The following is a 12607-nucleotide window of genomic DNA, read 5'->3' on the forward strand; positions in this document are numbered from 1 at the left end:
AAGAATTATCTTAATGATATTCCATCAGTGCCTCATATGTCCTAACTATAATAACAAGCCTAGAAACATGTAATAGTCTCAGCATCAGAATTCTGCTCATCAGTAAAATTTAGTTCAAATATATGCAACTCACAAAAGAGAGCCGTAGAAAAATCTGTCAAAAGAATAATTTGGCTATAGCAAAATTCCAAAACGTTCAACTAGCCCATCTCAATAAATACTAAAATTCTAAACCATTCATTTAAAGAAGTGTTTATATTTCTTTATGACAGTTCAGTTCACATTTTCAAAAGGTTCACAGAAAGCAATCTGGGTCAGGCTATAATTAAACCTTTGTTTAATCTCTCACAAGACTGGTGTTTAAATTAGACAATGGTTAGATCCTCAATTTATTACAGAATGTTCCAGAGAAGTAGAGTCATCTATATACAGTAATGGTTGGCCAATGTGGTTTTAGCTAACGTAAAAGTCAAAGTATTACAAACATAATCCAGTGTCCCAGAAATAGAAAATAAACACTTCAGGTGTCACACTGCCCAGAGAACTGGGAGTCTTTTCATAGCACGCTCACTCCCACATTGCCTTGAGAGTCACATTTTCTCCACAGAACATGCACAAAAGAGAAGAAAAGCTCTGTTTGCTTTCAAAACCTTGGAGGCTATAATATAAAAACATGGGATCCTTATTCTGAATTTATGAAGACCTAAGGAAAAACTGAAGCCTTTAAAACGAAGACATATTAAACTAGAAAAACAGGTATAATAGAGGGTTCACTTTAAATGACAATACTATTTGCTCCTTGTTCATGACAATTTAATTTCTATGTTGCTGTATCTATTTCTCTAGGTAAATATCATTACAGGTCTTCCAGGCACTGTAGGTCAGAGTACTCCTTTTCTTTAATAATTAAGTTACTGAACAGAAAGGGTGTCACTTGTTGCCAATATTCCCATGAAAATCATTCACCCTGGTTTTAACAAAATTAGACATATTATCAGCTTACCTGTTTCCTTGGAACAGACCAACAGGAGGTTTATTGAATAGATAGACAGCAGTGTTACTGAAGTCAAAAGGACCCTAAAGGAAAGAAAACGTCTTGTAATAACCAGAAAAAGCATACGCTGACCTTACATTTTAGAAGGGCAAAGGTTTATTTATACAGTTAACATCATTTATTGCTAGTATCCAAATTTTGGAATCTATTAGTCACACCCTCTTTAAAGTCCTCAATAAAAATATTCTACCAAATAAAGAGCTGCTCATTAGAATCTGAGTAACTCTAACAGTTCAAATCCTTTACGTAATTCAAAGCTGAAACAGCTCTCTGGGATCATTTCAGTTGAGATGACTTTCAAACAAGATTATGAAGGGAGCTTTTGTAGTCTACGGTGCACTTTCTGTTACATCCCGGTGAGAAAGTGTGAGAAGGCGGTGTGGGGATCGGGGGCGGGGGGCAGGGGTGAGTGGGGAGGCTAGGGAAAGGCATGCAGTGACCCTTAGGCCAGTGACCTTGTGACTTTGGGCAACTTGCTCAATTTCTCCCATCCCTAGATTCCTCACGTTTGAGACACAAGCCAAATGATGTCTACAGTTCTTTTCATCTAATCACTTTACTGCTATTTTTGAAACTATACATTGGCCCACTGAAATAATTCACTGTTTTTGCACCTGGTTTCTCTTAAAAGAGTAAGCCCCTCTTTTAACAGACGGGAAAAGTTTGACAATCAAGCATAATGAAAAAGACTTTTTTGAATGACGAACTCATGTTTTTGTTTCAGTACATCTGGCTCATTATCAAACCCTACTCAAGAAAAAGCACAGTTAAAATGGTGTGGGAGATTACATAGATTATTTCTGAATCATTTGGTTAAAACAGACATAATAATTGACAATAAAGCCCGTTTGTTAGAAAAGAAAAAATTCCAGTCCCCCAGATGAAACGACTCACTTCCTGACGTAGGGAAATAGATCCCTGGAACAATACATTACTACAATTGATTTCACGTTTGAGTCATTAAGGCAATTATTTTTCTAGCAAATCCTGTTGAGAGGTACCTGGCACATCATAAAATTCTTCCCAACCCCTTTCCCCATCCTGCACACCTGTTGTACCACTGCCCTTGGATCCAGCTCAGACGTCCCCTCCTCAGGTGCCCTCCCTTCCCCAGGTGGATAGACTGATCCTTAGTTCTCTCATGTCTTACAGCATCTCATTTCTCCTATGTGCAGTGCAGCCACCAGGAGATAAATGGGAGTAAAGAATGGTCCACTGCAGAGCAGATGGACTGCCAGAGATTGGCCAGAAAACAAAAGAGGGATAGGGGGCTGGCCCCATGGCTGAGTGGTTAAGTTCTCACGCTCCACTGCAGGCGGCCCAGTGTTTCGTCGGTTCGAATCCTGGGCGGGGACATGGCACTGCTCATTGAACCATGCTGAGGGAGCGTCCCACATGCCACAACTAGAAGGACCCACAACTAAGAATATACAACTATGTACTGGGGGGCTTTGGGGAGAAAAAGGAAAACAATAAAATCTTTAAAAAAAAAAAATAAGAGGGGCAGAGCTCAGCAGAGGTAAAACAAACACTGAGAGAAAGAATAGAAAACCTAACACTTTGGGTGAAGGTCAAACTGACCAGCTAGTAAAGGGGAATTTAGGTTAAGATATGATTGTAAGGAAGTGCATTCAGATATATAGTGACTTAGCTAAGATCCTTGGGTAGGAGGGTGATTAAGAGGGTAAGTCCCTTATTATCTATTCTGGTTGAGGGACACGAGGAACTGAGAGCGAGCATTTGTTAACCAACCCAGTAGTTTTGAGATATGTAATGGAACATGATTTGAGATGCTCTGCCGGAGAATAAGATACAGCACACAATTGTGGTAGGATTTTTATCTTACAAGATAAAGAGTATTTATGTCAAAGAAGCAAGCTTTGAGTTTCACTCAGAGTTCTCATGTCTTGAGGGACACGGAACACTAAGTGGCAACTTCTACATGTGCCTGTGATAGGCCATTGAGGATTTCTGTGTGGCACAGAAGAGCCTGGGCTTCCCATTTGGGGATAGGATGGATGAAATTTTAGGATTAGCCATGTCCTGTTCTGGAGTGACCATGTGCCCTGTTGAGTCGATTCTCCTGGGACTGACCTGGGGAGGAGAGCCCCTCTCCTGCAGTTATTACCTCTGGGCCCCTGGCTAATGAGTAAGATTATGACCTTGCAGGAACCATGTGCCTACCAGGAGGGGTAATTACTAACATATACATAATGATTAACCGAAGGCCCTCAGCCCGGGAGAACTGGGTACTTATTAGCAAAAGAAACATTCTAAGGAGACATCTGTTCCCTCAGCCAGTAGCCCTGGGACCGTGGTTCTTGCACAGGGTTGCCTCTTCACACATTCTACTGGGTTGAACCTCTTTGTAGGTGATGCTCAGCTGGCCTGTGGCCCTTGGCAAGCGGTAAAGGATTTCTTCACAAACTCTCCATATCACCTCTTTTTCATTTCAAGTGGGAGAAAAATGTTGATAGGAAAGATTTTAGCAAGGAGTTCACTTCTCTTCTCCCTCACACTTAACAGCGGAATGAGGTCCTCCCACAGTGATGAAACCAACCCACCTGCTCCCATGTTTAAGAGATCTAACACTGCATCCCAGAAGGAAGGACCTGTTGCAAGAGTCTGATAGTCTTTGCCTTTAACGACCCAATCTCTGAAAACTCTCTCCTCCATCCCTCCCAAAATATAGATCTTCCCTTCAAAGACTGCAAGCTAACATAAAACAAGAAGCTTTTTCTACCAGGCCACTAAGGGGCAAATTCTGTATATCAAATTCTAAGAGTGCTTTAGGCTATAACAGAACCTAGCATTAATGGGATTAAAATTTAGAAAACTATACCTCCTTGTTTAGATTCTTAGAAAGAAACAACAAGTTGTCTAATTGACTAAAATAGATCCTAGAATAATTTCAGAGGATCCAGTCAGAGATGTCAGAGACCCAGAAAACATGACATCTAAAATAAAACGGCAGGAGGAATGACTCGAGAGAACGTAATGACTTAATTTGACCATTTCTTCCATTTTGAAGATTTTGCCCCTATTTGTCCAATTAGGTATTTGTACATAATTGGGGTTTCCTGGAATAAAACATAAGTAGGTATTCCTGTGCTGAGGGGAAAACAAGTGATTCATTTTTTCATTTCATCTGGATATCACGTAAGCTTTCACATTGCTAACCATTGACCAAAAGTTTTAATGTGGTTGGGGCAAAAGCGGCTTGCTGAAAAAGGCATGTTTCAATGGGAACTAAACCTCAGCAATAGGCCATTAAGTTGTCAAGGTGTTGATATTTCAAACTTATGTTCAGCCTTGCAGAGAAGGGGGTCTAGAACATGTAACTGGACGTGGGCCTGGGGAAGCAGTGGCAGGAGAATGAGTCTTACGAAGGAGGCGGCCAGAAACTTTTGAGAACCCTCATGTCAGCAACACTTGAAAGACATGGTACAAGGACATCCTAGGAGATTTTGTGTCCCCTGAGAAGAAAGAGGCTTCTAGACTCCTGGGTTAGAAAGAAACCGTTAGAGACTAGCTTGTCTTGCTTTTCATGCGGGACAGGAACCCTCTATGCTCCACACCGACACACAGACATCCAGGTCTGCAAAGTGTTTTCTGACAGGGGACACACATGCAGCCCACCCCGTTTCTGGAAAGTGCTAGGCACTGGAACTGAGGCTGAGCTGAAACCGCTGCTGCTATTTCTACCCTTGGTCCTCCTTTTACCCTCTGGACCTACTTGAATCTACTTGAAATCTAAACTCTCTTCCACCTAACAGTCCATCTGATGGTACTCATTTTAAGATTGCGTTCTTTGACTTAAACATCTCCATTCTTTCAGCTGTTCACCCTGCGATGGAGTGTTCAGGCTGTTTACCCCTCAGTCATGGTCCAGTTTCTCAACCATCCCTTTTAATGGCTGAGTGCCAAGTAAAGCACAATGTTATCACATTAGTTTTGGTCCAAACAATGCAAAGCATGGTAAGATTATTAATTTGAGTTGGACACCATGCTTCTTTTAAGGCAACCTATTTTGGTATCCATTTTTATGGCAGGCATGTCACAATTTTCATTCTTATTGAGCTTCTGGTGCGAACTCCTATTAGGCTAATCTTCCTGGTTCTCTCCCCGACTCCGCCCTTATTTCCACTACATTTTATCTTTCCAGTCTTGTGACAGGTTTTTAAATTGTTGATCCTTTTTACTTATGTATCAACTACCTCATCAAACTTCACATCTTGAGTCTGCCTTCATCCAAGTCACTGGGGTTAACTTTGAATAGAACAAGACCATCTGGAAAGTGGCCCATCATCCAGCCAACTGCTCAAGCCAGAAACCTGGAAGTCATCCTTCATCTCTCATCTACTCTCTCATCCCTCATATCTAATTCATTGGCAAGTAGCCCATCATTTCTACCTCTGAAATATATCCCAAATCCAAGGCTTTTTTTCCATCTCCACTAGTACCACTCTAACCAAGCCACCACCATCTTTAATTTCTGGGCAACTGTGATAATCCTCTTCCCAGTAGCCAGGGTAATCTTTTTATTTTATTGCTTTATTATGTTTTTCTATTACTAGACATAGGACAGGCCACAATGGTTTTGTTCACAGTCATGGCCTGTCCTGGTTACCTATTTACATACCATACCAAACACAGCACATGGCAGACTCTTAGCTAAGAAGAAGTGAATTTACAAATATTAGAACCTCCTATGTAAGTCAGGTGAGCCTATGCCAGATATCTTGCTAAAATCAAGATCCACTCTGCCTAAGACAGTCCTGTGACCTACTTGGTCACTCATCTCAAAAGATGAAGTTAGTTTGGCACGACTATTTAGGAAAACTCTGTTGGCCTCCATAGAGCAATATTTTCTGCTGTAATTGCACATAAACAAGCTATTTAATCCTTTGCTCTCAAATATTGCTTGAAATCGACTTTTTACCACTTTCAAAAGCTGGGATGAAATTTGCCCATTCTCTGGCAAGACTCCTGTGCGCCAAGATTTCTTAAAAATTTCTGACAGTGGTCCTAGATATATTTACTCTATTTACTGTAAGAAAATTTTGACTCACACCTTAAACAATGAACATCTAAACATCTATTTAAAAAACATCTATTTGTCATTGTTTTGAATCATATTGACAGGACTGTAACTCTTTGTTCCTCCATAATTTACCCAAAGATTATGTAGATAATGTTATAGTAAATTTCACTTTTAAAGTACTATATGCTAACAAAATGGAAAGCTGTGACAAAAATGGAAGGAAACATTTAAGATGATGGAAATGTTCTCCACCATGAGTGCAGTGGTGATTTCACAACTATATTTGGGTAAACTTATCAAATCCTATCCTTTAAATTGGGAAATTTTACTGTATAAAAATTATACCTCCAAAAAAACACACAACCCCACAGCACTTTAAGGTAGACGAGACTCTTAAAAACCTAGCTAGATAAGAAGAAATCATATGACATACTCCCAAACCAGCATCAGAGCCCTTACAGAGGTGGAGGTGAAGCAGAAGTCACCGCTGCGCATCCAGAAATAGCTCAGATGGGGGTGTTTGGGGCTGCCACGCAGGCGAATGCTTTCAACTCTTCCAGGACCCATTCCTCCCAAAGGACAGAGAACCCTTACCAACTGTCCCCAGGATGCCTCTCCCTTGCCAAAGTTTAAAACAGCCATTCTCAAACTTTACTGTGTATATACTAATCTCCTTAGGATCTTGTTAAAGATTCTAACTGAGTAGGTTTGGAGTGGGGCCTGTGCATTTCTAACAAGCTCCCAGGTAACGCTGATGCTGCTGGTCCATGGACCACACTTGGAGTAGCTAGGATTGAAAGCTTTGAGCTCTGGTCCTGTGGTGTAGACATCTCAGTGTTTCTGTTTCTCACAACTACTGAATAGCGCCACATCTCCTGCCACACTGTCTGCACAACGTCACACACCAACGTCACAGCGTGTGACCCGTGACAGAGACCCCACAGCTGTCCAGGTGAGACTGCAACGAAGGGAAGCATTTACAGCTGAATCATTATCATCCCTGTGGGACGCTGACCAGCTCTCAGGGTGAAAGCGAGATCCTGTCTACTTCTTTTGGTCCACTTCCTCAGGGTATTAGGGCCTTCCTTACTTCACCAGGATATATATTTTAAAGTTATTTTCAACTCCACCTCCCGCCTCCACCCATGTCTCTTTCCTTCCAAAAGGGATCTGAGACTCACGACACCATGTAATTCTTCCTCTTCTAAACCCAGTTAAAAGTATAAAACTTTTACCATCCTCATGATTAGAATAGTCCGTATAGAAACTCCCTGTGCTGGAGGAAAAGTGGTCTTTATTACCAGGCCTGCTTTTATCTGTCATCACCTCGCACCAATCCACAGCCCCTCACTCCAAAATTCAGACATATATGCTGGTTGAGGGGAAATATTTACAAGAAAAGGTAAAACTCTAGTACAAGGGAATTGGACAAACTGCAGGAAACCTTGTTTTCTGGCCGCATCTTTTCCCAGCCCTTTCTCTCCATCGCTGGTCTCTCCCTCATTCTCTTCTACCTCTTACCTTTCTCCTACTTTTGCAAACCGTCTCCGCCCTCCTGCACTTTCCTCCTGTACTTTCTCATTCATCTTCTACCTCCACTGACTCTCCCTGCTCTTCCATTCCACTCCAACTCTTCCCGAGGAGACTATCTCTATGAAGTGAGTACAGATGTAAAAGCACTCCTGAAGAGAGTACAGCGCTGGCTGGGGATGGAGGAAGAAGGTCTGGGCAGCACGGGGAACCCAAGTGAGGATGAATTTAAAGTGTTATCCATCTGTATGTTAGAGAGCTCAGATTCAGGGGTTTTCCAGGCTGGTGTGACAGAGAATTAGTGGAGAAAGGAAATTCAGGATGTGAGAAAGAGAGGGGTTTAAGTGAGGGACTGTGACGCCTAAGCTGGAGAGAGAAGGAAGCACGCAGCCCAGAGTTCTCAATACATTCAAGGACAGCTACAGTGTGAGCATCTGAAGAGGAGCCTGGAAGTAGAAGAGGCGGTGGTCAGGAGCAGGATGGATGTCTGGAGGGTAACTGCAGAGGCAGGCGGTGCAGCGTGGCTCCTGGCCCTGGGAAGCCATGCCGGAGAGACGTTTAAGTGGAGAGGAAAGGGGACACGGAAGGAGATGTGCCTGGAAGCGAGGAGAGAGAGGACAAGGTGTTCCGAGTTCCTAATTCACGTGAAAATTTGAAATATTTTGAAAAAGTTCAGAATTCTTTTACATACAAATACATTTCCTAGAGCTTTAATTTACTTTAATAGAGAGCAATATAATTCACAAAACACTTTATTGATCATTACTAATGATAAATTTAGGGATATTCACTACATCAAGCCCACACTAAGCACTTTTTAAAATACTTCACTTACGGGTAGTATTATTTCTATCTAGTTTACAGATGAGGAAATTGAAGTTAAGGGGTTAAGTGTTTGGTCTAAGGCCACGCAAAACTAGCATCAGAGCCCCAAACCCTGGTAGTCTGACTGCAAAGGCCTTACCCACCATGCTATATTGTCTGCCAAAGCCAAATGTCCACAGTAACAGCTAAGCAGAAGACAAAAATCTTAGAATGAAATACATCCAAATGTTAACAGAGCTTGGTTTAAAGTGAGACTTGGGGTGATTTCTTTATACTTTATGCATTTTCAAAATGGTCTTTAGTTATTATCTTTTACAATAATAGTATTAAAATGAATAATATAAAGAAACTTTCAAATGACACTATTATTATTCCAAATCTTTTGGAGGGGGGTTGTATTTGTTTAAGCCCCAAGTTCATTAACATAGTCCCTATTTCATTTAAGGAACTCACAAAATACTTACGGAAAGGAGCAGAAACATACAATAGTTCAGTCCTAAAGTGGACTTCTTAGTCACGAAATCCTGATTAAATTTCAACGTTCTGAGGATCAGAGGACCAGCGCACGAGCATCTGGTAGCGTGTGATTATTTGTAATATTTACAAATTGAACTAGAGAATGAAAGAGATGGTTTTTAAAGGCTGGGCAGAGAACAGGTGGCGATCAGCTATTTGTACAATTCCTTCCATTTCTTCCCTTATAGTTAAACTATATTCTTTGGTGCAAAGCTTCTCTTAAACTAGCTCCACCGCTGGTTAGGTATTTTGTTTTGTCTAGAAAAAGAAATATGCATCGCTGATGACCAAATCAACTAATATCTAACATAATCCTAAAAAGAAGGAAGTATTTAAAAGAGGTATGCATATAGAAATAGAATTTATCAGTTCACTTGATGCTTTGTGAGGCTAAACAAGTTAGGGGCTCTGAGCTTAAAGGAGGAAGTTGTACCAGTAGCAGAGAAAGCCATGTGCCACCACCACTTCCTGTTTTTGCCTATAGTCATTTCTAGACGCCTGTGGGTTTTGCGGGCGCTCCATCTGTAACTCTTGACATGTCCTCCTTCCTTTTCTTCCACTCCACAAGGATAACTGGTTTCTCTTCTCCTCAAACCTAGATCTTCACCTTTCAGAATGATGCCCCCTTTATCATACTCAAAATATGTTAACTCCCGAGTGACAGAAAAATTCCACATAACCATTAGATAAAGGAATGTGCTGTTCTTGGTGGGTAGTTTGGGCTTCCATTCCAGCAGGAATGATGGATTTGGGGCTTCATTCATACTTTCCTACTCTGTTTCCATGGTAACAATGCACCATTAAGGAGAGATGGGAGAGTTAAGAGGAATACACCATGGGCTTGTTCTCCCTTCCCCCGTCCCACCACCAGCGTCATCCTGGGCAAGTTACTGAGCCTCTGTGAATCTTAGTTTCTTTATCTATAAAATGGGGATGATAAATAGGGTTGTGATAAAGATCCCATAAAACAACGTATACTTTATAACTATCTTTTTTTTTTTTTAACCCTTTACAAAAGAAAAAGCCATTCTCAGATAGCAAGCCATACAAAAAGGCTGCAGGTGGCTTTGGTGTGTAGGCTAGTCTACCGACCTCTGAAAGAGATGTAGGTCATGCACGCCACGTGCCTGAGGGAAGGTGAAGCCTGTGGCCACAGAACAAAGCAAAACTTGCCCACACAAGGGCAGTTTCCAATCTACTAAACTAACTAACACTCCATGAGTAATAAAAGTTCAAGCTAACCCTGAAAATCTAAATGTCTGGACTATTCTGACCGACTGTGCTGTAACCCACAAAAGTGAAGGGAAAAGGCATTCTATGCATCATGGAGGTGAATAATACTGTTAAAACCTCAGGCAGTAGAGTTAAAATGCCTCTTGCAGGCTAAAAAACCCACACTGCTCCAAAATGGACGTCTCGCTGTTGTCCTTAGGTAGCACAGCAGCACCGGATGCAGCTCGGCACAGATAGGACTGAGAGAACGGAGCACATGCTCCTGCGCATGCGTGCGCATGCACGCCAGCTCTCTGGGGCCAAGAGAACTGACTTCTTGGAACCCCATATCAGCCACATCTTAGATGACTTTGATTTAAGCATAACTGCTCAACTTTTAAAAACAATGGGTGAGACTCATCTCCTTCGCTTGCCAACTCTGTTTACAAAATAGGCGTTCATTTTTAGCACAACAATAACCACTCTCCTATCTCCCTATTTCTGAAAAGCTTCTTAATCCAGTGAATTTCAATAGAGTTCAATGGCACTGCCGCTGTCCTTTTTACATGTATTTCAAATGCTGGCAAGCCTGAATGTGCCATTTCTCCCCTTCCAGTATTATTATTCCCAAACAAGAGACTCTGATGCCAATTTTTGCTGCCAGCTGAAGGACAATTTTCTCTTCAGATCATTTCTAAGGAACAGTGACTATAACTCAAAGAATTTTACAAACAAGTAACTGATTGACAAGACCGAAGATGAATGTGACTATACCCGTGGATCTCCTAGGATCATCCGGAAGAGCAGGGTTTCCTTATTGACTTCCTCTTAATCACCCAATTTTTATATCACAAGATCCAATTTGGTCTTTCTTTAGGATGCAAAGAGCTGACTGCTTAGGAGTGCACAGAGAACACAACTTAACATTTAGAAGGAATAACTTGATAAATATCACACAGACCATCTTTGTTACCGCTAAGAGCAAAATTATCATCTTGGGGGTGTGATTCAAACTTTTTGGAATATATATAAAGTAATACAGCAATGACAGTTCAAGAACATGCAGAGTATTTGCAAAAGTACGCTGCAATCTCACGCCAATTTAGTAGAATTTGCTGAAGATTTAGAGACTTCAGAGAGCTATGGTGAGGGAGTTATTTAATACAAACCTCCTGATAGAAAGAGAAGCCCATTTTTGTGACCCAAGAGTAATGACCAAATGCCTATAATATATGACCAGGACTTAGGGCAACGTGTTGATGGCTCTCTAGTTCTAATTCCACTTCTGTCTACCCTTTATGCAGGCTCAGTTGTAAAACATTGAATTTAAAGAGAGAAAGGACCTCGTAGTCTGATCTTAGTTTGTAGAGAATCTTATTTTTTAGATTTACCCTTATTGGCATGACAGTTTACTGGTTTGTTTGTAAACACTGTAATTATAGACAATACAATGTTGCATCTTTTTGTTGGTTGGATAATGATACATGGTTCACAAAGGTAAATATTAGGAGAGAGAGAGAGAGAGAGAGAAGAATTCACCTACAATTGAAGCAAACAGTCCAACACAAAGGGAAGGGAATTGCTATACATTCACAACGACAATTACTGTCCCTTTGGCCAATAGCAATTTAACAACAAATGCCTTTTCAGCAATGCAATACTAACCTCGAACTGTTATTTCTTAACAGTCTCTGAACTATTCTGAGTTTTCAAATGGAGGCGCCTTCCCAGGAAAGTAACCAATGAGTGGTAAGTCCCATGGTAACCTTGTGATTATCATTACATCTCTGCAGCCTACTTAAAATTTCAGGGTGAACTAAAACTTTCCGTTGATTTTTTCCCCCTGATAAGTTTGCAACAATTATGAGAGCCATTGTTTTGCCCTAAAGCCCAGTTTTTAGTTTTGCAAAATCTAAATCTTACATATTCATTCATTCATTCATTTATTCATTTCAGTGAAACTTTATTGAGAATCAGCTATATGCGAGCCATATTCCAGATTGTGTTGGAGGGAGGAAAGATGATTTGAACAAGGAAAAATTAGACATTAGTCCTGCCCTTACAGGGCTCAGAGTTCAATAGGGAAGGTAAAATATAGCCTAAATAATGGAAGAAATTCTTGCTAATAGAAAGGTAAAGATTACTCTGAAAAGGGAAGGAAGAAGATCCTCCTTTCCACCTGGGAGAATCAGAGAAACATTTCTGGAGATGGCATCTGACCTGGGCCTTACGGGACTGTCAGGATTCAGAAGCACAGAGACGGACATGGGAGTGGGGTGGCGGAAAGGCTGAGGTGACAGGTAGCCACCGTGCAGGTGGCCTCTACAGAAAAGACGGAGGTTAGCGTGGCTGACGCAGAGCCCATCTGAAGGGAGAAGAGATTGAAAATACAGTTGGAACAGGTGACACAGCACTGATTGCTCATT

At 41.2% G+C, this 12607-nt stretch overlaps 1 protein-coding gene across 6 annotated transcripts in view; it reads right to left on the reverse strand.

Moving 5' to 3' along the window:
* SLC38A1 (solute carrier family 38 member 1) overlaps positions 1-12607 on the reverse strand; it is a 68875-nt gene that overhangs the window by 20379 nt on the left and 35889 nt on the right. For all 6 annotated transcript variants that reach the window (XM_014860471.3, XM_070495036.1, XM_014860472.3 and 3 more), the window contains exon 6: positions 1004-1077. In XM_014860471.3, coding sequence (XP_014715957.1) covers positions 1004-1077 — 74 coding nt within the window. The remainder of the gene's footprint in view (positions 1-1003; positions 1078-12607) is intronic.

This window comes from Equus asinus, chromosome 22, assembly GCF_041296235.1.
Source record: "Equus asinus isolate D_3611 breed Donkey chromosome 22, EquAss-T2T_v2, whole genome shotgun sequence".
Taxonomy (NCBI): domain Eukaryota; kingdom Metazoa; phylum Chordata; class Mammalia; order Perissodactyla; family Equidae; genus Equus; species Equus asinus.